This window comes from Papilio machaon, chromosome 29, assembly GCF_912999745.1.
Source record: "Papilio machaon chromosome 29, ilPapMach1.1, whole genome shotgun sequence".
NCBI classification, from domain to species: Eukaryota; Metazoa; Arthropoda; class Insecta; order Lepidoptera; family Papilionidae; genus Papilio; species Papilio machaon.
In genome coordinates, this window is record NC_060014.1 from 92537 (window position 1) to 117636 (window position 25100).

General features: G+C 40.3%; 4 protein-coding genes across 4 annotated transcripts; 1 reads left to right on the plus strand and 3 right to left on the minus strand.

Moving 5' to 3' along the window:
• The first annotated feature begins 544 nt into the window (after nucleotides 1–544).
• On the plus strand, nucleotides 545–1314 carry LOC123722702 (activity-regulated cytoskeleton associated protein 2-like). The gene has a single exon (XM_045685176.1). It carries the CDS (start codon nucleotides 545–547, stop codon nucleotides 1124–1126), a length of 582 nt encoding a protein of 193 aa, XP_045541132.1. The 3' UTR covers nucleotides 1127–1314.
• Nucleotides 1315–3502: 2188 nt separating this feature from the next.
• Nucleotides 3503–5727, minus strand: LOC106708174 (collagenase). Its single transcript, XM_045685427.1, has 5 exons — nucleotides 5515–5727; nucleotides 4906–5173; nucleotides 4601–4690; nucleotides 4103–4290; nucleotides 3503–3641 (listed from the first exon to the last, which is right to left on the minus strand). Exons 1-5 carry the CDS (start codon nucleotides 5713–5715, stop codon nucleotides 3537–3539), a joined length of 852 nt encoding a protein of 283 aa, XP_045541383.1. The 5' UTR covers nucleotides 5716–5727; the 3' UTR covers nucleotides 3503–3536.
• Nucleotides 5728–7517: 1790 nt separating this feature from the next.
• LOC123722703 lies at nucleotides 7518–15338 on the minus strand. The gene is made up of 3 exons (XM_045685177.1): nucleotides 15158–15338; nucleotides 8659–9513; nucleotides 7518–8566 (listed from the first exon to the last, which is right to left on the minus strand). Exons 1-3 carry the CDS (start codon nucleotides 15336–15338, stop codon nucleotides 7518–7520), a joined length of 2085 nt encoding a protein of 694 aa, XP_045541133.1.
• A 945-nt stretch (nucleotides 15339–16283) lies between these two features.
• On the minus strand, nucleotides 16284–18810 carry LOC106708175 (collagenase-like). Its single transcript, XM_045685178.1, has 5 exons — nucleotides 18572–18810; nucleotides 17952–18219; nucleotides 17606–17695; nucleotides 17108–17295; nucleotides 16284–16442 (listed from the first exon to the last, which is right to left on the minus strand). Exons 1-5 carry the CDS (start codon nucleotides 18770–18772, stop codon nucleotides 16338–16340), a joined length of 852 nt encoding a protein of 283 aa, XP_045541134.1. The 5' UTR covers nucleotides 18773–18810; the 3' UTR covers nucleotides 16284–16337.
• Nucleotides 18811–25100: the final 6290 nt, after the last annotated feature.

Sequence of the window (25100 nt, forward strand, 5' to 3'; positions counted from 1 at the left end):
CCCAACGTGGAGCATAAACAGTTCAGTTTAAATATTGTTATTATAAACAGTTCAGTTTAAATTTCAACAGTTATTAACTGTGTTTTCGTGTAGTGCAGTGTACTTTTTGGAAACATATTTCGACGTGCGTTGTAACTGTTGCTAGGTATTACTTCGGGTATACTGTACCTATACCTCGGTGACAAATTCGGATGGTCGTATTTTTTTTTTTTTTTTTTTTTTTTTTTTTTTTTTTTTTTTCTTGTGTTGTCGTGTGTGTAAACGACTATTGCGTCATCCGCGCGCGTATAGTTATTGTGTAATATTTAACACTGTTGCGTTATTCGCCGAAAGTTCGATTATTAATGGAAACAAATAACAATTATTGTTTAAACTTTTTGTTATCTCTCGTGTTTAGTTTTATGGACGCGGTTAACTCAAAAGAAAATTTATATTTTGTTATGTGTGAACTATTTTGTATACTTACGTGTATGCCGACTAACTGTGAGTTACGATAAAGTACTTTTGTCCAAGAACTGTGACCTGTGATTGACTGTGTTACATTATGGTGTTAACGCGATCACGTGCTGCGAGTCCCGCATCTGCCGCGGCCGGCGCTTCGTCTGCGAACGTAGTGCCGCCGTTGTTGTTACCGGTAGATAGCGCGCCGGAGTCGACGCCGCGCGACCTGGAGGCCGCGCCGGCGCCACCATCGGCTGTATCGAGTGACAGTGACGCTGTTATTGAGGATCAGGGTCACGCCCTGCCGCTGCCGCCAGCTGCAAATCCTGCTGCGGCTTCGATCACCATGACCACAGAGCAGCTGCTGCTGTTGATAAACAGGCTAAGTCCCGCAGTTCCTGTAAGTACTGCTACACATATTTCCGGCAACTTTGCGAAGTGCTCTACACGTTTCGATGGACTTAAAACCAGCGATGTATTAGCATTCATAGATGCTATCGAGGTATACAAGTCGTGCGTCAATATGAGCGACGATGTCGCGCTGCGAGGTTTGCCTATGTTACTGACGGGATTGGCCGCTACTTGGTGGCAGGGCGTCAAAGACAGCACCCCGACATGGCAAGCAGCTTTGGAATCGCTACGGCAGACTTTCGGGCCTAGGTTGCCTGTGCATAGAATCTTCTGAATTATTTTTGAACGCGAACAACGGATTAACGAAACAACCGATTTATTCGTTTGTCATATCAGAGCATTGTTCGCGCAACTTCCGCCACATTCTTTAACGGAAAATATACAACTAGATATGACGTATGGCTTATTACACAAAAGAATACGCGAGAAGGTGCCTCGCTTTAGTTTTACTTCATTTGCAGAACTAATGTAAAGACAAGAAATCGGTAGAACCCGTATCGAGTTCGTTCCAATCGGTCTCCGCGTGTGACAAAATAGATTCGCGAGTGCGTCCTGTATTAAAAATACAAATTTATGGTGAAGTAGGTACAGTGCTTGTGGACATAGGTGCTAAGCACTCTATAGGAAGTGTTAGTTTAAAAGCTCACTTAATTAAGTATGGACATCAATTTGAAAATGTATATGTAGAACTTAAGTTTGCGGATGGACACATGTGTGCGCAAATTGTGGAATTAGCACACGTGAGCGTGACAGTCCGAGGGGTGTCGCGAGAAGTTGATTTTATAGTTTGGCGTGATACTCGACTTTGATCTCGGTCTGTGGTTTGTGAGACATGATAGGAATCCTCAACCTATCATTTTTGAAGCTCGCTCTTTAAAACCACTTCATTGTTCGTCTGTGGGTCTTCGTGATGACGAGGGTACCCATCTGGTTCCAGATGAACGTCAGCGATTAACTGACCTCCTGAATGTTTACGAGGACATTTTTACGCCGGGGGGAGGACCTACTCAATTCGCTGTCCACCGTATAGATACTGGAGATGCCACGCCAATTGCTAGCCCGTCGAATCGGGTTAATCCTGCGAAGAAAGTGGTGATGTGGAAGGAGATTGAGAAGATGTTGGAAGACGCTGAATCCGAATGGGCCTCACCTGTTGTGTTGATTCCGAAGAAGAATGGTGAGATTCGGTTTTGTGTCGATTACCGCAAGCTGAACAGCGTCACCCGTACTGATAAGTATCCACTTCCGGTGATTGATGAGCTGCTGAAGAGAACAAAACCAGGCTGTGTCATGTCTACGATCGATTTAAAGGCTGGTTACTGGCAAACGATTGTAGCTCCAGAGGACAGACAAAACCGCTTTTACCACATCGTTTGGAACGTTCCAATTTCGTCGCATGGCTTTTGGTCTTAAAAACGCTTCATCAACGTTCCAGCGCTTAATAGACCGGATGAGGTCTGGATTAAAGGAAGTTTGCGTCTTAGCCTACCTCGATGATTTGCTGATTATTTCGTCCAATCCGGCTGCACACATGAAGGATCTAGAGCAGGTCTTCGAACGACTCCGTCTATTTAACCTGAAAGCAAACAGAGATAAGTGTGTGTCACGCCAGTGCTCTGACTCCTTACGTAGGCGAATTGACCGCGATCGAACATGGGCGTCGACGAGGTCGTCCGGCCAAGTCACAGACGGGTCGTGCTAGTGACTTGGGGGGGAGGTTATAGCACCGCGTTCAAATCACGCCACCTCTCGGATTGGACGCGCTCCGGGGACATCCCGACAATCCGCCCGACTGCGCGCCCGTCGAAATTCCCCCGCACCGGCAGTTAGCCGCGAGCCATTAAACAAGTAACACGCGCGTGCGCATCCTGTCGGGACGTCGCCGAGACCTAACTATGTAGTTTTAACGTAAAATCTGGAATCGTCTTTTTTTCGTTAATTAAGTTTAAAATTAATAGTTCAATAAACAATCGTGCTTTCAAAATAACTAATGACGTTTTATTCTTACTATAACGTATTGTTAGGAATGGAAGGACTGTTGGGGGTAGTCTTACACATATTAGCACGCGCTGCTGCTCGAGGCAGTCTGTTTCCATCCGTCATTGTGGAACGACTGACATTTCTGTTTACGTTCGATTTGAGCTAAATGTTATTGCGAGATATTTCGAAGTAGAATTAAATTCATTATTTCGCTGTTATTTTATTGAAGTGGGATAGGATCCGCGTGATTTTATCCAGTTTGCTCACTCTGTGTTTGTATTTTCGTGAAAATAAATGCATGGTCGTAGGTCGTAGGTCGTAGGTAAGGTATTGAACGGACTGCGGGACGTTCAGTATCTGGCATACTGCGGGCTGCCTTTAATATCATGTAGAGGACGGAATGCGGGACGCTTACTCTACATGGTCATGTGTCGAATATTTTGGAACCATAAAGAGATATGATCAACCAACCGAGAACACCATTAACGACATAGATGCGGATTCGGTCGGATCTTGCGTCCTAATCTGTAGCTGTGTTGTAGCGAAATTTGCACAAATAGACATAGACGTTACATTAAGTACTACAATGTAAGTAACTTTTATATTATTGGTGATACATATGTACGTGTAGAATGAATAATACTCAAGTGAATAATAGATATACCGTTTATTTATTCATTAAATGACAATTTGATATCAAGTGTTCACATGCGGGCCCGGATCCAGGAGTTGAAGGAAGTGACGCGAGCGAAGCCGGCAGGCAAGTTCTGCTGGCAGCCGCGAGCAGAGCCGAATGAAGTCACACCGATCTGTCGTACGAGAAAATTATTAACATGGTCTTGTATCTCATTTTTTTATCTTTTATATTCTTTATCAATAAATCAAGGTTCATTGGCCACTGATATCGACAATAGATTATACTCGTAGTATACAACTTCAAATTTTTTACTAATATACTGTTCGTACATTACTATACATACTAATCGTGGTAAGAATCCCTTTTCTTACAAATAGTATAATAGATTATAATATTTCAGATAGGTCATTTACAGAGGAGTGGATGCAGAGAAATAGAATATTTCCTTTTCCCTTACATTCCCTCGCTCACAACATCCACTTGCGTATTCGATCATTTCCTTATTATGAATAAAGTGAAGGGAAAGAGGACTAACATTGATCTACGGCACATGAATTCACTTGACGTGTGTTTTTTATGTGGTCCTGATTCGTGCAGCAGTTGCTGTGGCCTCTACCACTGTAGAATACTTACCAGAGTATTTCTGTTGTCGGTGGTAAGTGGACCGCCGGAGTCGCCGCTGCAAGTGCTGATGCCGTTGGCGCCGCTGATGCAGAGCGTGGAGGACTGAATGACGTTACCGAAGGTGCGGCGGCACACATCGTTGGTGATGACTTGCACGCGGGCGTGCGACAGCGCCTGATTGTTGCTAATACCACCACCTGCCAACCACAAAGAATCGTGTCAAAGTAGAAGACTTGAAGATATTGTTTTGCAGTCTTGATGATGGATAGATGGCGACCTATCCAATTTCAACGATAAATCCTACAACACCATCAAACAACACGAAAATATCTCAAAAAAATTGATCCATCCCGTAAGAAGAGCTCTGGTACAGAATTACAAAGTGTCGCCCTTTCCTACGGGTGGTTCGAATGATAAGTCAGCTATAACTAGTACCAAGCGATCAGAGTAGATAGAATATCAGAAGTAAGTGAGTGAAGCGAGTAGAATTCGAATTAAATGTCTCACCGTCTCTGGTCAGTCCGAAGCCAGCAGCGCGCGCCCAGGAACCGGCGTAGTCGTTGTTGCCGGAGGCGAGAGCGATAGAGTTGATGTTGTCTGGAATACAGTATTTATTAAGTACTTCCATAAATCAAGTCTTCAATTGTCTACGGAATATTTCGGCACATGTTAAATGGTGATCGAAACATTGCACAATCTTATACATTTTTTACTTATGTTTAAATTGTAAGGTCGACGTGATAATTGGCATTCGAGTTCTGCAAAATCGCAAAGGGATGGACTATTGTGAATTAAAGCAGTAACACACTCACTGTTGAGGTTGACCCTGTTGATGGTGATCATGGCGATGTCATTGGCCAAGGTGTTCATGTTGTAGCTGCCGTGCATCTCGACGCGGTTGGTGTTGACGCGAGTACCACCGGAGAAGAGGCGCGTAGAGCCCAGCACAACGGTGAACTGGCGAGCCTGGGAGTTGTGTGTGCGCCAGCAATGCGCAGCGGTCACCAGCTTGGTCGCCGACAGCAGGGAGGAGCCACACACTGAGGTTTGCCCGGTAGTCAGACTGATCACGAGACCTCCCTACGAAGGTACATGTATTGTTTAGAATTGAACAGTTGATTAGAAATTTTGCTAACTAATCGTTATGACGAAATTATAATGAAAGCGTTATATTATCAATACTCAGGACCAAAACATCACTAGAGTCAGCAGTTCGGGATATTTTACTGCTTCGCATTGAGATAAAACTTCCAGACCCAAACTGCCACTCCCACTTTTTCCTAGCTAACATCCTTCTCCACGCTACAAAGGCTAAATCTAACACCTGCTATTTATCTGGTCATGATGGAAATGTGATGTATGTGAGTCGTTCGATTCGAAGATCCGTGTCACATGTATTATATAGAAAGTAAACAGCTCACCATGAATGGATACTCCTGGATGTTGTTGACGGTGGAACCCCCTACGATCCTGGTGCCGTCGAAGTCAGCGGCGAGCTCCGCCTGGCGGATGGCCTCCGCCTTCGGGATGCCCACATTCTCGTGGTAGTTGAGCTCGATAGGCTCGTACGCGTTGGCGGCGGCGAGCAGCAGACAGGACAGGGCGACCAGAGACAGCTTCATCTTGATACTTGACTTGATGTGCCCACTAAAGATCCAGTCGCAGTTTTTATAATACAAGATAACGATTGTAATTCGTTATGATAGTGTCCGAAATCGGATTAGCGTTTTTTGAAGATAATAATTAATTAAGTTATCGCTTATCACACGATAAATCCTTGAAGTTTATGTAATTACTAGGGGAATTAAAAAAAAAAAATAAGAACAGCTTAAGTTAATTCCGCACACAATAGCTACTCTAACTAACGTAACTTCAGTAAAAGTATAGGTAAAATCGGTTCTGCCGTTCCGGAGATTACCCGGAACAAAAGCGAATCTGCAGACAGACAAAAAAAAACTGATTTTCATTAAAAGTAGTGTAAATACTTAACAAAAATAATTCATATTCGGAATTATTTTTTTCGATGTTACAAACAGACGGTATAATATTATTAATATGTAGAAGATAGATAGAAATCTATAAAATAAGCCGTATATCAAGTGAATCATTTTTATGTCATTAATCTGTCAGATAAATTATTTGGTGGGTACACGACGACGCGGCGGCGCGGCGGTGAGAGGGACTTCATTGTGCACATAATATTTTACTCATAATTGTGTAGTATTCGATCGATTACGCAGTTGATGCTTGATCGGACTGTACCAAACCAGTCTAGGTTCGATCCCCGCCATGTACCAAAGTGTTTTGCGATTTTCAAATTTCATATGTATACATCATGGAGAAATTCAAAGATATGTGTTTACGCAACAAAAGTAAACTATGACCTAGTCACCCCCTAAATTGGATAGGCTCCTGATCTCCTCTGTGGGGACATATATGAGATAAGGGCAATTGTGTCCCAACGTTCTGTATATAGTTTTACATGGACCTATTATGACGATGTCTCGACTCGAAAATTCGAGTGCAATACCAAGAACAAGAACACACAGAAGTCAGCGTCAAGTGGAATTAAACCCGTGTACAATCTGATAAGTGTACGTTCCGGGGGTCTAATTTCAGTCCTCTTTCCCTTCCCACTCTTTTCTTAGGATTCCTTGTGATGGCAATGGAAAATGGATTTGCTGAAGGAGGGGACGCATAGGAAGGGGAAATATTATCTTTTTGTGCGTCTCCTCCTCCATTGGTTTAAGGTAAGTAACGCGACTGCCATTACAGTTGTCTATGGACAGCCGTTGCTTCGCCGTTTGGGTGAATTCATTTGGCTGCTTGTTCGTTTGACACTTTATAATATAAAGGAACGTGATCTCACGAAGAAGTTCATGAAACATGAAACACAGCTTTTTACAATGAAAATGAACCGCTTACTTTTTTGCCATCCTCTGTGTTTAGGCCAAACACAGTTGCTTGGTTGTAATGGTTTATTTTCGGATTACAAAGTTGCAAAAAACAAATTGTACGGTGCGCGTATGCATCGGCCGGGTCGCGAATTTGAGTGACGTTTCTTTTCCCCGCACGCCACTCCGCCCGCTTATAGTGTTGCCCGCATCTCGGGCGCGAACATCCTTCCCGGGTTGAACACCTTTGTTCAAAGAAGCAGTGTGATGGGCCCACGGCTGTGAATAAACAGATGAAAGTGGTTGTAATGGAAGAGTTGTGGTATCAGAGTGACGAGAAGGTTCTAGTCCAAGGGAAGAGGGCAGATGTTTTTGTAGCTCCGTAGAACAGTTTTTCCTTTCATCTTTAGTTCTGCCACTCTTGAGCCTCCATCGACGCCAGGATAAATTTTGGTGACTCGTCCCTGTTCTATCTTTATAGATAGATGGTGTTTTGAGTTAAACGCCCAGATACTTTAAAAATAATATAATTAAAAAATAGATGTTAACGGTACAATGATCTCGGGACAAGTGACAAACTCGCGACCGATTTGTATAAAAAATACACAAGCGCCTGATGCGTGCGACGGCAATTCTCGCGCGACTGTGCTCCGACGCAATATTTGTGCAGGCGCTAGTCTGAACATCCTCCCGGCCGTTGAAAGAACACTTTCAACTTGAAGTTCCTCGGCTGTCGGCAGCTTGCACAGCCTTGCTAGAGATCGGCACACACAGCCTTTATTAGTGGTGATGTCTGCCACTCTCGCTGTTCCATCGGATCCTGTGATGAGGCGTAGTACTCTCCCGAGCTTCCAAGATAGTGGAGGAGCATTGTCATCTGCCAAGAGTACCATATCTCCTATGTCCAGCTTTGATGTACTGCTTTTCCATTTTGTTCTCTGCTGCATCTCAGACAGATATTCACGCTGCCATCTTTGCCAGAAGTGTTGCTGCATTTTTTCTAAGCGTTCATAGCGTTGGAGTGTACTTTCCTTAGAGTCACCCAAATGTTGCGACGGTGGAGCAGTTAACGGTCTCCCGATCAAGAAGTGTCCTGGGGAAAGGGAAAGGAGGTCATTAGGAGAGGATGATAGGGGACACAAGGGACGGCTGTTCAAAATCGCCTCCACTTGTGTAAACAAAGTATTAAGTTCCTCAAAAGTAAGGTGGCTATTGCCAACGACGCGTTTTAAGTGGAATTTAGCCGACTTAACGCCGGCTTCCCATATACCACCAAAATGAGGCGAGTAAGCCGAAATAAACTTAAACTGGACAGATTTTTGACTTGCAAAATCAAATAGAGAGTTTTGATTTTGCTTGATAAATGATCGTAACTCCCTTGCGGCTGCTACTAAGTTAGTTCCGTTATAGGCTGAGCCGTCGAATACTACACGGAGCTTGGTAGACTCGCTCTCTTGACGTATGACCGCGTGATGACACAAGTAGTACGCTGGGGGAGGGACAGGTGAACTATTATATTTAGATACAGAGAGATGCCTTAATTCTGCATATTCTCTTATAAATTCTGTGTATTCGGATGTAAGTAATTAATAAATTGTTTTTTCGCAAGATTGTAGCCATCACCTAAACAAACTACTGATTCTTTCAAAGGTAATTTGACACAAAACCTACCTTCTTCATCTCTAATGGTATTAGCGAGAAAGTGCCTTTCACACTCGCTTTCATCTTCACTTATGATTGACTTTTTCGGAACTTCTTCTAACTCCCAAAATTTAGAAACTAACTGTTCTATATTTTCGTTTTGTGATGAAGAGACAATGGCGTGATTACAGTGTATCCTATTCATAGATACTGCTGAATTTATAGGGCCAGAGATTATCCAACCTAACTGTGAACTCCTTAACTTAGGATTGTTTGGTCCTAGAGAACGTTGTTCGTTGCCTAGAATGTCCCAGAAGAGATCAGCACCTATTAGTACATCTATGGGAGCTGGCTGATAAAATATAGGGTCAGCCAACTGAATATTTTCTGGTAATTTAATTGACTTGATGACAACCGGCGTCTTTGGTAAACGACCGGTGAGCTCATTTAACACAAAACACGATAACATTGCACTGAAATTACTATTTGTTGCTTTCAATTGAATATTACAACTTTCAATTACATTCATTGAAGAAGTATTGCCTACACCAATGACCTTTAGTGTGTCAATGTGGCGAGACTTTAATGACAGTCTGGTCTTTAGGGACTCAGATATAAATGACGATTGGCTTCCGCAATCTAAAAGAGCACGAACTTTGACCTTTTGATGATCAACTGGATTCGATACTTCAATGATAGCAGTAGATAATAACACCTGATTTGTATTGTGATTAGAATAGTTAACGATAATTTCATTTTCATCTTGTTCATCAATGAGAGCGAGGTGGCTTGAGGAGGATGATGGGCGATGGAGCAGACTATTGTGACGCTCGGTGCAGCCGCGTTCACGGCATGGACCCATGCGACACTCGCTTTCGGGGTGACCTTGTCTCAAACAATTAACACACAATTTATACTTCCATCACTTCCATCATTCGCTCGTCAACCCCCTTCGCTTTAAACGTTAGACAATCATATATCCTATGACGCTCATTGCAAATAATACACATAAACGTAGTATTTGCTTTCTTGCTACAATTATTGCTGGTGCTCGCAAACGATTTTACGACATTGTTTTGATTTTGACCTTGCCTTTGAATATAATTATTATTAGCTATAGAACGCACAGGGGCACTGGTCATCTTTGACACGCTACTAACGTCAGACCGATTATTACGATTCAATGACTCGAGCACATCAGCACGGTCTATCATAAATTTATAAAATTGTTCGAGGGTAGGTACGTCGCCTTCCAAATTGTTGCGATATTCCTCCCATTTTAACAACGTATTGTTATCTAACTTAGATGATAACATCAATATTATTAGTACATCCCATTTGTCAGTGGGCTGTTAACGGCTTGTTAACGCGCGAAAATTTTTTGTCACGTGGTCAACCAAAAATCGTAGAGATCGCTCTGATTCCCGTGGAAGCTGTTTAATATTAAATAATGATGTTAAATGATGATTAATCAATATTCTTTTGTTGTCGTATCTATTGCAAATCATCTTCCACGCTTCAGCATAATTGTTGGTTGACACCTCTAAATTTGAAATGATCCTGGCCGCGTCACCTTGCAAATAAGAAACGAGGTAATGGAATTTATGAATGTCTGATATGCGATCATTCTTATGTATAAGATTTTCAAAAGTATCCCGAAACTCCAACCAACGGAAATATGCGACATCAAATTTGGCTATTTGAATTTGAGGGAGTTTCAACCCTAATTCGTGGGGGTGATTAGGATCATCTATGCAACATGACGCGTTGTGACCTGAATTGCGCCTTTTTTCGCATTCTAATTTTTTGGAAAATTTTTCCACTAAAGTTTTGGCCTGTGCTATATTCATAATTATATCTTGCTCAATTTTATCGCGTTCCTCAATTTCAGTCGAAATATTTTCATAATTTAAAACCTCTATTTCACTTTGCAAATCATCAACCTTCATAGACAACGCTTCAAATTTAGTGAGTTTTAAATCTAACTCCGTTAATTGAACGTTGTTTAGTTCTATTAACACGTTAACTGCGGATTGAGGCAGAACAGGCCCAAAGCGTGACTTCTCGCTGGTGCGGCAGTCAAAATCGGGTTGTTTCGCTCTGTGCGGGAGGCTACTAGATCAGTATTTCTATGAGTACGACAAAGTCAAATATATAGAAATGTTTCTCTTGCGATATCTAGCCCAATGGCGTAATTAGATAAAAATGAGGTCCTACAGGCCCCAAACGCACTGAAAAGAAATTAATTACGCCTAGTGCGGATTGAGGTCCAATCTATCTCAAAATTTGTAGGCCTCATGGCCGCACTGCACGAAGCGCGGGCGGCGCGGGCGCCGCGCATCCTAGCTTAGTGTTGTGGAAAGTTTCGATAACGGTTCGAGTTTCGAGGACGTTTTGGCAGGATTTATTAAAGATTGAGCGTAGAACTTTATTTTAAAATCCTTAACGTTTTAAACCAATAATACCAAATAAGTCAGATGAAGTACTCATCTGACTTATTTGAAAATGTTTATTGGAGTTATGAGAAACTATGTTGACCTCGGTAAAAATTTTACTTATACCATACAAATCTAAATTACTGCAACTTTGAATTTTAAGGGGGTGGCCTGTGTCTATGAGGAACCAAAAGTGCATAAATCGGACACAGAATGTATTTACGAGCCAGAAACACAACACTAATAGCCAAGCTACTATTAACTAATTCTAACTTAATACGTCTTATACTTAATATAATATTCGCACGCACGCACGCACGCACATTCACCACTAACAATACTCAATTATCATCATTATTTTGTTTTGCACATGGGTGTTGCCTTAAAATATGTGCTCAGTTGTGGATTATTCTTCACTGTTATTTTAAGCAAGTCACAGTTCCATTCGAAGTTTAGTCCATAGTGGCAATTTTTACCATTGTGTGCTGATCATCGTTTTTGTACAGAGAACGTTGAATGTTTTTGCTGATTATTCGCTGAGACCAAGAAACAAGACATATATTAGTATGTTATGCTACTAGGTAGCAAAGTTGATTATTGCGTGCGAGGTGGCATTGTTCAAAGGCGACCTCTACAAGAAAACCGAGCAACCAACAATCATCATGCTCCCTCATACGATGTTTAGACAACACTTGTGAGTAAAAAAAAAAAGAAGTAAACGCAAAAACACTTACGAAATCCAAAATAAACAACAAAACTCAAATTAAAAAAAAGGAAATTTCCTTTCCTTTCAGGTATAGTAAAATAACTACGCGCTAGGGCATAATTTGTACCATATATGCCTAAAATCGATGAACGGATAAGTACACGCACAGACAAAGCCACGCACACACACACACAAACACACACGCAGACACACGCGCACACACAAACACACACACACACACACACACACACAAGAGATCTAAAATATATATTTTATTTCATGATTTCCTATCGGCAGATGTGGTGATAATTTGTTCCAAAGAGGTGGTCAAAGAAAGCGCTGCGTAGGTTGCTACGAAAAATTAAGATTGACATTGAATGGCACGCAAGCTGCTAAGAAAACTAAAAAAATTGTGACTTTTTGTGTCCAGTGTGACAAATCTTTTTGTTTACCATGTTTTAATGAAAAACATTTTCAGTGATTAATACTCAATAAACATTTATCGTAACTACAACTCTCTTTTAATCCCATCACTAGTCGAGGCATTAATTGACCTTCCTTTCAGTGCGATTTGAGGCAGAACCGATGACAAATTTTTAATTTTACTTTATTCATTAACGAAACGTCCTAACTCCAGGCGAAGCTAGATTCATATTATGCACATATTTAAGTTCATAAGAGTGAAGTTTCAAGCAAATATCGTCTAATTTGGACTTTTTAAAAATGTTTTTCGAAAACATAATTTTGTGAGGCAGGAGAGGCCTCAATAGCACTGGAAAAAAGTTCAACTTTGCCACGAACAGACCTCAAACGCACTGGCTGAAAGTTCCGCCAAAATGGCCTCGCAGCTAACGTGTTAAACAAGCAATGCTATTTAAATAATTTTTAAATTTTGTAATTTGTCCCTTGGCGGACGTTCTTCTAGTGATTAAATCACGTAAACTTTGTTTATTCATTTCTTCTGTCATTAATTATAACACTTACGAACAAACAACAACAAAACAATATAATTTAAATTATTCTTTTTTGAAGTCAGTTAACTAAATATTGAATCTCTTTATTTAAATAGCAATGCAATTCCTACGTTATTAAATTGAAATGGCTCACGTTCCTCGTTCTGGTGGTACTTGCCGCTCAGGGAAGCCGGCTGCGCACGCTCAACAATTCGCTCCCGGCCGGTGCAGGAGCCGCGGCCGGCCAAGGTATTCCAACGGGATAAGTATGTATGTACTTGCGAACGGCGCACGGCGATGATGAATATTAGCCTGGAATATTCGGCAAATACGCTAAATATTGTATGTATAAACAATACGAAACGAGAAAACATAAAATACGAAGCTAACGTTACTTCGTAAAATAATTTAACTTTATATCAATTGAGTGACCTTTTATTGTTTAATATACTTCCATTGAACAATTTTACGGGATAGTGAACATAAATTTGAATGATTCATGTATTCATTTAGATAATATTGCGATAAATAACTAAAGTTAATTGAATTGTTCACTTTTTTACATAAGGGTAGGTAACAAAAAATGATGCAATTTTGCACTAAATAACCAATTTACGTGCATAAAACGCTGTAAAACTTGTCTAAAACACTTAATTTACACAAATGACGAACGATTTTGAATATTATTTTGTTAGTTATTAGGTTTTTTAGGAATTAGTTAAGGAAGGACACTTATCTTAGCGGACGAACTCGTAACTGCTCGATGTGAAACTTTAGCTGATTCACTGCTCGAATCTTCTTTGTTTTTCTGCTTCCCAATACAGCCCGTGATTTTAGAAATATCGACTGCAAGGCTCCATCCACAGGAATGATTTGATGTGATGTTGAAGATCGTTAGGTCGCCGCGCTAACCGGTGTCTCGTCGTATTTACGTATTAATTGTTATTATTTCGCGGATTCTTCTTTGTTCCCCTCATGGGCCACCATGTTCTATCTTTAGTGGATAGATGGTGTTTTGAGTTAAACGCCCAGATACTTTAAAAATAATATAATTAAAAAATAGATGTTAACGGTACAATGATCTCGGGACAAGTGACAAACTCGCGACCGATTTGTATAAAAAATACACAAGCGCCTGATGCGTGCGCCGGCAATTCTCGCGCGACTGTGCTCCGACGCAATATTTGTGCGATTTTAAATTAAATTGCAAGCTTGTGTACTAGTTAACGATTGATTATTAATGCCACTAATTTCAGAACTTACCGAACGTGTAGATAATTTTAGTTTACTGCAAAGCGACTGCGTTATAAAATTTGCCGTGCTGCCGTTATCGAGTAGAAGCCGTGCGTCCATGCTGTTGCCGTTGTCGTCAATCACTTTCATCGTAGCTGTGGACAGTAAAACATGCGTAGAAGTAGTAAGTTGTATAGGAGCATTACTCGATAAAACGATATTATTTTCTTTGGCGAAAGCAATGGATGATGATGAATGATTAATAGGCAACGCAACACTAGAACTTGTCTTGAAATGAAGTAGGCTTTGACTCTTCGGTGTGCAAAAGCGTATTATGTTTCCTATTGCAATACTTACAATGCGTTAATCTACATCGCTTAGTACCATGTCCGGGACGCAAACAGTTAAAACATATTTTTAACTCTTTCGCCTTTTTTAATCTTTCTTCAACCGTTAAATTACGAAAATGTTCACATGTAAACAAAAGATGATTTTTTGAACATAAGGGACATGACAAATTATAAGATTTAATGTTGTTATGTTTTGATTGTTCAAAGGAACGATTATTATTTATGTTAGTTGTTATTATGTAACTGTTATTTTTCGAAATTGTTTTATTTACATTTGTATTCTGTTTATTTTCAATTGTTTCCAATAAATCAGCTTTGTTACTAATAAAGTCGCAAAATTGTTGTAAAGAAGGCGGTTTCGATAAGCCATTACGATATTCTTCCCAATGTCTACCGGTTACTACGTCTAATTTGTTTGACATGATGTAAACTACAAGCGTATCCCAATATTGCGTCGGCTCGTTCAATGTTTTTTACGCTCGAATATTTTATTAATTGTATCAAGCAAACGACGTAAACAAAGACTCGATTCTTTGACAACCTGTTCAACATTGAACAATGCCTGCACGTGATTATGCACTAATAGGCGACTATTGTCATATCGATCACATAGCAACTGCCACGCCATTAAATAGTTGTCACCTTTAAAATCTATGTTCGTGATAATGTCGAGCGCCGCACCCGAGAGCGAGGCGCGTAAATAGTGGAATTTGCTTATGTTATCGATAGTAGCACTACTATGAATTAATGATAAAAATGTGTCCCTATACTCAAGCCAGCACTGATAACTACCATGAAAGCGAGGTAAATCAATTTTGGGTAAGCGAATAAAATTGTGTTGGAATGATTCACCTGCTTGTTTGCATATCGAACCTGCAACAGAGCGGCCGTCATCTGCTGCACCATCGCTGCACAGCAGATTGCGCGCTTGCGCCATCAGCGCGTAATAACGCTCTTCGAATTTTGAACGTTCCTCGTATTCGTCCTCTGGCTTGTCAGAACACACCTCACTCAATCTCCACCTGTAATTCATCGAATTGATCGTATAATGCCTCGTATTTATTTAATCGACATTGTAATTCATGTTGAAGTTCGGAGATTATGCCGGCAGCGCCAATTGAACTAATATAATTGGAGAAATTTGTAAGCTTGGCTTTCATGCCACTACGTTTGCGATTTGCGAATTAAAACATCTAGCTGGGCCATTGTTGAATTAAAGGAAAAAAATATCGATAAGAATTACGAAGAGAAAAGAAAAAAAATGTGGGTACTTCACTATATGGTAATTAGGCGCTCGTAAATGCATAAGCGTGAAATTGAACAATTAAAAACAATTAACACAATAAGCAGCCAATTATAGAGGATTTAGAAGGAAAAATATGGAACGAACTCACTTTATCTTCCCCTGTCCACACGGTACTTCCTTTGTCTTGATGTCTGAAGTTTGACTCCGGCGGCCGTTGAGCCGATGTCGCGATAATTTGCTGCACTTCGTTCGCTCCAAACGTATTAAATGAGTGGACTGTATTTTCGTTGTTGATTGTTGAGGCTCGATGGACCATTTGTTTATGCCAAACACAGTTGCTTGGTTGTAATGGTTTATTTTCGGATTACAAAGTTGCAAAAAAAAAATTGTACGGTGCGCGTATGCATCGGCCGGGTCGCGAATTTGAGTGACTTTTTTTTCCCCGCACGCCGCTCCCCCCGCTTATAGTGTTGCCCGCATCTCGGGCGCGAACACTCTGCTATAAAAGTAAAATTAATATCGTACGTACTATCTTGAGTGTAAAATTATTGATGTTAAATAATTGTCACATCTCCATCTTACTAATATTATAAATTTGAAAGTTTGCATTTCACACGAATTTGTGTCACGAAATGGACATAGTCGTATACGTTACATTAAGTACTAAAATATAAGTAACTTTTATATTATTGGTGATACATATGTACGTGTAGAATGAATAATACTCAAGTGAATAATAGATATACCGTTTATTTATTCATTAAATGTCAATTTGATATCAAGTGTTCACATGCGGGCCCGGATCCAGGAGTTGAAGGAAGTGACGCGAGCGAAGCCGGCAGGCAAGTTCCGCTGGCAGCCGCGAGCAGAGCCGAATGAAGTCACACCGATCTGTAGTACGAGAAAATTATTAACATGGTCTTGTATCTCATTTTTTTATATTCTTTATCAATAAATCAGGGTCCATTGGCCACCGACATCGACAATAGATCATAGTATAGGAGGTATATAACTTCAAACTTTCGTGGTTTTTACTAATATACTGTTCGTATATCTATATACTCGTATATAAAAGAAAGTCGTGTTAGTTAGTTACACTATTTATAACTCAAGAACGGCTGAATCGATTTGACTGAAAATTGGTGGGCAGGTAGCTTAGAACCAGGAAAAGGACATAGGATAATTTTTACCACGTTTTCTATTTTTTATTCCGCGCGGACGGAGTCGCGAGTTAAAGCTAGTTACTATATATACTAATCGTGGTAAGAATCCCTTTTCTTACGAACAGTATAATAGGTTATAACGTTTCAGGTGGGTCTACAGAGGAGTGGATGCAGAGAAAAAGAATGTTTCCTTTTCCCTTACACTCTCCACATCCACTTGCGCATTCGATCATTTCCTTATTATGAATAAAATGAAGGGAAAGAGGACTAGTATTGACCTACGGCACATGAATTCACTTGACGTGTGTATTCTATGTGGTCCTGATACTACACCAGTCGAGCGGGATATTCGTGCAGCAGTTGCTGTGAGTACTACCACTGTAGACTACTTACCAGAGTATTTCTGTTGTCGGTGGTAAGTGGGCCACCGGAGTCGCCGCTGCAAGTGCTGATGCCGTTGGCGCCGCTGATGCAGAGCGTGGAGGACTGAATGGTGTTACCGAAGGTGCGGCGGCACACATCGTTGGTGATGACTTGCACGCGGGCGTGCGACAGCGCCTGATTGTTGCTAATACCACCACCTGCCAACCACAAAGAATCGTGTCAAAGTAGAAGACTTGAAGATATTGTTTTGCAGTCTTGATGATGGATAGATGGCGACCTATCCAATTTCAACGATAAATCCTACATCACCATCAAACAACACGAAAATATCTCAAAAAAATTGATCCATCCCGTAAGAAGAGCTCTGGTACAGAATTACAAAGTGTCGCCCTTTCCGAGGGGTGGTTCGAATGATAAGTCAGCTATAACTAGTACCAAGCGATCAGAGTAGGTAGAATATCAGAAGTAAGTGAGTGAAGCGAGTAGAATTCGAATTGAATATCTCACCGTCTCTGGTCAGTCCGAAGCCAGCAGCGCGCGCCCAGGAACCGGCGTAGTTGTTGTTGCCGGAGGCGAGAGCGATCGTGTTGATGTTGTCTGGAATACAGTCTTTATTAAGTACTTCTATAAATAAAGTCATCATTTATTTACGGAATATATCCGCACATGTTAAATGGCGATCGAAACATTGCACAATCCTACACATTGTTTACTTAAACATGTTGTAGGTTGACGTGATAATTGGCATAGTTATCAAATCGTACTAATCCTATTTGTACATTGAGTTTTGTACAAGCGCACAGAGATGAACTTCTGTGACCAGATCTGTGTAGTAGAACAGTAACACACTCACTGTTGAGGTTGACCCTGTTGATGGTGATCATAGCGATGTCATTGGCCAAGGTGTTCATGTTGTAGCTGCCGTGCATCTCGACGCGGTTGGTGTTGACGCGGGTACCACCGGAGAAGAGGCGCGTAGAGCCCAGCACAACGGTGAACTGGCGAGCCTGAGCGTTGTGTGTGCGCCAGCAATGCGCAGCGGTCACCAGCTTGGTCGCCGACAGCAGGGAGGAGCCACACACTGAGGTTTGGCCGGTAGTCAGAGTGATCACGAGACCTCCCTACGAAGGTACATGTATTGTTTAGAATTGAACAGTTGATTAGAAATTTTGCTAACTAAAACTAATCGTTGTGACGAAATTATAATGAAAGCGTTATATTATCAATACTCAGGACCAAAACATCAATAGAGTCAGCAGTTCGGGATATTTTACTGCTTCGCATTGAGATAAAACTTGCAGACCCAAACTGCCACTCCCACTTGTTCCTAGCTAACATCCTTCTCCACGCTACAAAGGCTAAATCTAACACCTGCTATTTATCTGGTCATGATGGAAATGTGATGTATGTGAGTCGTTCGATTCGATGATCCGTATCACATGTATTATATAGAAAGTAAAGTATAAAGCTCACCATGAATCTATACTCCTGGATGTTGTTGACGGTGGAACCCCCTACGATCCTGGTGCCGTCGAAGTCAGCGGCGAGCTCCGCCTGGCGGATGGCCTCCGCCTTCGGGATGCCCACATTCTCGTGGTAGTTGAGCTCGATAGGCTCGTACGCGTTGGCGGCGGCGAGCAGCAGACAGGACAGGGCGACCAGAGACAGCTTCATCTTGATACTTGACGTGATGTGCCCACTAAAGATCCAGTCGCAGTTTTTATAATACAAGATAACGATTATTTTTGTAATTTGTTATGATAGTGTCCGAAATCGGATTAGCGTTTTTTTGAAGATCGTAATTAATAAAGTTATCTCTCGTCACACGATAAATCATTGAAGTTTATGTGATTACTAGCGGAATTTAAAACAAACCAGCTTAAGCCGCTTACAATAAAAAAAAGGACCTTCAGTAAAAGTATAGGTAAAATCGGTTCTGCCGTTCCGGAGATTACCAGCGATTAACGCGAATTTGTAGACAGACAAAAAAAAACTTGAGAGGTGTCAAGGGACACCCGGATGGAACGAAGTTCCTTTCGATTAATTAGTGAAGGAACCAATGTTTATTCTATGAATAAAAAACTTGAGAGATGTGTTGGGACACCCGGATGGAACGAAGTTCCTTTCGATTCATTAGTGAAGGAACCAATGTTTATTCTATGAATAAAAAACTTAAGTCTTCACAAGAAGTACATTTTATTTCTATGAATTTTCGTTATATATTGTCACGTCGTTGTCATGGTGAAGTAGCGCTCATTCGTCGTTAACATACTTATTATAGCAAAAAGTGTCGTGACAACTTTTCGTAAGAATTTTTTCCGTCTAGCCCCCTTTCACAACGCGCGATAAGGAACTTCGTTCCAAAAAAACAGATTTTCCTTAAAAGTAGTTCAAATACTTACATCGCATGTGAATTATTTTTTCGATGTTACATACAGACAGTATAATATTATTAATTGTATAGAAGATAGATAGAAATCTATGAAATAAGCCGTATGTCAAACGAATCATTTTGATGTCATAAATCTGTCAGATAAATCATTTGGTGGGTACACGGCGACGCGGCGGCGCGGCGGTGAGAGGGACTTCATTGTGCACATAATATTTTACTCATAATTGTGTAGTGTTCGATCGATTACGCAGTTGATGCTTGATCGGACTGTACCAAACCAGTCTAGGTTCGATCCCCGCCATGTACCAAAGTGTTTTGCGATTTTCAAATTTCATATGTATACATCATGGAGAAATTCAAAGATATGTGTTTACGCAACAAAAGTAAACTATGACCTAGTCACCCCCTAAATTGGATAGGCTCCTGATCTCCTCTGTGGGGACATATATGAGATAAGGGCAATTGTGTCCCAACGTTCTGTATATAGTTTTACATGGACCTATTATGACGATGTCTCGACTCGAAAATTCGAGTGCAATACCAAGAACAAGAACACACAGAAGTCAGCGTCAAGTGGAATTAAACCCGTGTACAATCTGATAAGTGTACGTTCCGGGGGTCTAATTTCAGTCCTCTTTCCCTTCCCACTCTTTTCTTAGGATTTCTTATGATGGCAATGGAAAGTGGATTTGATGAAGGAGGGGACGCATAGGAAGGGGAAATATTATCTTTTTGTGCGTCTCCTCTTCCATTGGTTTAAGGTAAGCAACGCGACTGCCATTACAGTTGTCTATGGACAGCCGTTGCTTCGCCGTTTGGGTGAATTCATTTGGCTGCTTGTTCGTTTGACACTTTATAATATAAAAGCACGTGTTCACACGAAGAAGAAGTTCATGAAACGTGAAACACGTACAAATGAATCGAGAATATTTTAACGACATCAAAAAATAAAGATGCGGTTTTATGAAGTCGTAAAAGTACTACACGATCCACAATCTGTGACTTGCAATGTTCATTATGTCAAATGTGTCAGTAGATGCCGGCGGCGGTATATAAATAAAACCATTTATAAGACAGCTCCAGTGATTTTAATCCTTCGATACTTTGATAAATATAACAACATCTTTAATGTTTATAATTTGTTCAGAGTTACCACACAGTAAAAACACCTTTAAATCATTATTAATAATAATTTGGGAAGAGCATCCGCTTAGTGTTGTCTCCTGAAGAAATCCACGAAGCGATAAAAAATATATCAGATATTGATCGGCCACGTCACATGATCATAACAACTCATTATAAGTATACAAACTATCTTTTATAAAATAAAAACATGTCTAAATAATATTTAAATAATTGATTTGATGATAAGATTATTTTATTTCATTACAATATTGACAAATAGCGTCACGTAAATAGATATTTAGCCGACTTCAGAAAGAATGAGTTATCAATTCGACTGTATTTTTTTATGTGTGTTACCGCGATGCTAAGCCCCTGGTGCTCCGTTTTTGATAAAAATTGTTTTACTTGAAAGGAAGTGCTTGCAGATGGGTCCCATTTTATATTTTTTTAAATAACTAGAAGATTAGTAGATTTTGAATTTAGCTTTAAAATTTGTTGCGAAAATTAGGGACATTTTTGCTTTCAGCTCTTGCGTAGGTTAAATTATAGGACCTACATAAAAATGATGTACCTATGGAAGAATTGTAGCTCTTTTAATGTGCTAAAACAAAGTCCTTGGTGGCATACATCTATCATATATGGTTGTCTCACAATAACCATGTTATTGTGAAAATCGCCGATTATAGCGTCGTAAGCTTACGGCGCTATTATATTATATTCGATATGAATCCTTATCCAAATAAATATGTTTTAAGGCTAGAGTATTAAATACTGATTACATAAGCCTTTCAAACTATGTAATTCTGATCAAGTTTGGAAGATATCAAATGATTCAAAACTACGCGCATTCGAAAAATGCTAGTGCGGCGCGCGGCTGGATAAAATTTAAGGCACGCTACGATGTATTAGTTCGTTAAATTTCAATTTGTATACCGATTTTGATAATTACTTCATTGTTTAAAGGATAAGAGGTTATCTGCTGCATTCTAAATTAGTTTTTGAATTGAAGTAAACATGAATTCAGGAAATTCAGGAATCTTCCAGCCGCCTAAAAGACATAAATCCTCACATGGCTTATTTTATTATAAAATTCTGTCTCTTTGTTCCCAAGACTAACTATATGCTTCGCTGTACACCGCTTTGGGCCCACAATGACCTTCTCTCTCGCTTAGATGAGACAATAAGAGTAGTTTTAAATAGCACATTCAATTGTCGTTTGAATGATAGGTGCTGGGCCCAAGCAACCTTGCCGATTCGCCATGGTGGTCTTGGAATACGGAAAATTTCATGTGTAGCACTGCCAGCCTTTCTGTCCTCGGTTTATAGCTCGGTTAACCTCGTTGGTAGCATACTAGGCCCGTCGTTCTGCGGCGTAGAGGTTGCCTGTTTAGCCGAGGCCAGGGATGCCTGGCTCAGTGCAACCGGTCCGGACCTACCCCTGAACCTGGCTTCACAGCGGCAGTGGAATGGGCCACTCTGCATGAAGACCCGAAAAAAATTGTTAGAGTCTTCAGAAAACGAAGCGGAGCGGTCTTGTCTCTTGGCCAGCTGTGAACCTGAATCAGGATACTGGTTAAATGCCATTCCATCGTTTAGCGTAGGTACCCTTTTGGAGAGGATTACATTTAGTTTGGCGGTGAGCTTACGGCTAGGGGCCCGGACGAACGAAGCCCATCGCTGTCGTTGTGGGGTAGACGTGGATCCTCTAGGTCATCACGGTTTAGCATGTCGTCGCAGTGCAGGACGCATTCCGCGTCATGCCGCCTTAAATGACTTCATCCGTCGCGCCCTTGCCTCTTTCGGGGTGCCAGCAGTGCTCGAACCTAATGGCATCGCCCGGGACGATGGCAAGAGGCCCGATGGTATGACGCTCATCCCCTGGAAAAACGGGCGGTCACTAGTGTGGGATGCCACATGCGTGGACACTGTTGCCCCATCCCACGTGAGAGCGACCGCTCGCAAAGCCGGTGCAGCTGCGGCGACAGCCGACACCAATAAAAGGCGTAAATATGCAGCTTTGGGAGCGCCGTATATATTTGTGCCTTTTGCCGTGGAGACCTTGGGGCCTTGGGGTGCGGAAGCCCGTCAGCTGTTCAAGGAGATTTCCGTACGCCTTATCGACGTCTCAGGGGATCCAAGGGCAGGCGCGCATTTCGGACAAAGGCTGAGCCTGGCCATTCAACGGGGAAATGCCGCCAGTCTCTTGGGCACCTTACCCTGCGAGCGCAGCGATTTGGGGTCGATTTTTTACATAATCTAGTTTTATTTTTAGTTTGGTATAATTATATAGTTTAGTTTAGTAGTTTTAACATATTATTTATAGTTTTTACATAATAATGTTATGTAATTTATATTAAATAAAGTTATTAGTAAACATATATTAAATAGGAAAGTCCTTTTCTTTATTTGTCTTATTTCCGTCCTCATACGTATTAAGGAAATTTGTAATCGAACTTCAAATTCACTAAAAATTTAGAAATAAAATAAAACTTTTAAGAAAAAAAAATAGCCGACTTCATAAAAAAGACAATCTCAAACAAAATGCACTAAAAAGTAACAAAATAATCTCATGAAAACCCTCTAAACACTAGAGAAAATTCTCTTCTTTCTTGTAACATGTCTATATTGTATAATTATTGTTATTTTGGAGTCGGTTTCGGCCTAAGTAGGGACATGCATAAACGTAACTGTCTAAAACATCTCAAATATTAGATGCCACTTACTTACTTCGGCCATGTTACAAGAAAGAAGAGAACTTTCTTTAGAGTTTAGAGAGGTGTTTCCCAACCTTTTTGGATCCATGTCCCATTTTTCAGGATGAACATGACTATTACCCAATTATAAATTTGTTAATAAATAATTCGAGGCCTAAATTTACAATGTTAGAGAAATAATTAAATAATACTTTTGGCTGACTAGATCAATTTCATATAAAATTTTTAAACACGAAAACACATATAAATAGTTTAACACATAGGCTAAGTTTTATTTATTCTGTGCAGACGGAGTAGCGGGCGACAGCTAGTGTTTCAATACAAATGTGGGTAATGCCGAAAGTCACAAATATTTTAGTGTATATATATATATATATATATATATATATATGTGTACGTACGTATGTAATAGATAGCAACGTAAGTAACGATTATTTTCTGGTAGATAATATTGAACGTTTAAATACTTTATCTTTACATATCATAATTGATTAATATTGAATTCATGTGATTATAAACTTAGATAAGTTAGCTGCCTACATTGAATTATGTTACAGATCACGCGAACAATACGACAGCATATAAAATGCACAGATATGTGCTACTATTTCGTAGCGAACGCCGCTCATTGACATGTACAATAATTTGAAATGTTGCTGATTCGTTGTCCCTATTTTAACATAATATGTACTCGGACAGACAGGATATTTTGCATGTCCCCTTCTGTGCAGAGTCCATTACCTTGTTCCTATCTTATTTATTAGAGAAAATAAAGAAGAGAAAGAGTTAAATAATTTTTCCTACGGCAAAAGGACATCAGAATCAATTAAGGTATAGTCAATTGACGGGAGTATTTTGTGTTAAAGTGGTTTGTAATAGTAGCTTTTAATATGCCCACGTACATCAGCTATTTTCACGTTAAAGTCCCATCAAAATCGGTCCAGTCGTTCCGGAGATTACATATTATGTGTACTAAGTATGATTTTTTTTCGACATGTCATAGATACACTCCAATTTTATTAATATGTATGGATAGATAAGAAATTTAACAGTAGTATTATTCTTCTCAAATAAGTAAAAATATATCTTGGCGAGTCAAGGTCATGTTCCCTGCACAGTTCCCTACCTCCGCATCCCGCCGGGCTACACCACACTACACCTAACATTATGTTCTGCGGAGCGACTCGCGCGAAATTATGTAAAATAACTTTCATCGATTGATTGATTTTCTATTTGGCAGATCAGTCACTTCGACGGTAACATGTTATTTGAGTTAAATTAAATATTTGGATAAGGAGAGAGATAGTAATAAATAGATAGTATTTAAATAGTAATAACAGTGACGTCACTCTCATTATGTAAAGCTGCGGAACTCGACCGCAGTGTAACTTACATTAGCACTGTCTCTGTTTTATCAAAGATAATGAAAGGGATGACTGTATGCATTAGTACAACTGTTAGTTTGGTTTATCCAAGTTAACTAAACATAGAACGGCAGCGGCTCCTATAGTCGCACCTGACGGCAGTCGCATTCGGTAATCACAATCGAATGAAAGGGCTTTTCATATTTGCTTTAATTCTAATATCTTTTGTGACGTAAACATTTACTCCACAATATTCGAATTCGAATTTTTCGTCGTCCTCCAAGTATAATGACTTGTTGTTGAAATATTGACTTACCTATCTAATCTATCTCAGATGTAATCTGTATTCTACTTGGTATAGATTATTTTTGATGCTATAAAAATAACAAAACACGAGTCAATTAAAA

Bases quoted from the DNA above. Each gene is read 5' to 3' on its own strand.
- LOC106708174 (XM_045685427.1), bottom strand. From the start codon at position 5,715: ATGAAGCTGTCTCTGGTCGCCCTGTCCTGTCTGCTGCTCGCCGCCGCC. The intron at 5,174-5,514 runs GTGAGCTGTTTA...GTACCTTCGTAG, and splicing joins TCCAGGAGTATCCATTCATG to GGAGGTCTCGTGATCAGTCT. The intron at 3,642-4,102 runs GTAAGTATTCTA...CTCGTACGACAG, and splicing joins CCGACAACAGAAATACTCTG to ATCGGTGTGACTTCATTCGG.
- LOC123722703 (XM_045685177.1), bottom strand. From the start codon at position 15,338: ATGAATTACAGGTGGAGATTGAGTGAGGTGTGTTCTGACAAGCCAGAG. The intron at 9,514-15,157 runs GTGAATCATTCC...GTTTGAGACAAG, and splicing joins TTCGATATGCAAACAAGCAG to GTCACCCCGAAAGCGAGTGT. The intron at 8,567-8,658 runs GTAGGTTTTGTG...ATTAATTACTTA, and splicing joins TACCATTAGAGATGAAGAAG to CATCCGAATACACAGAATTT.
- LOC106708175 (XM_045685178.1), bottom strand. From the start codon at position 18,772: ATGAAGCTGTCTCTGGTCGCCCTGTCCTGTCTGCTGCTCGCCGCCGCC. The intron at 18,220-18,571 runs GTGAGCTTTATA...GTACCTTCGTAG, and splicing joins TCCAGGAGTATAGATTCATG to GGAGGTCTCGTGATCACTCT. The intron at 17,696-17,951 runs GTGAGTGTGTTA...ACTGTATTCCAG, and splicing joins CAACAGGGTCAACCTCAACA to ACAACATCAACACGATCGCT.
- LOC123722702 (XM_045685176.1), top strand. From the start codon at position 545: ATGGTGTTAACGCGATCACGTGCTGCGAGTCCCGCATCTGCCGCGGCC.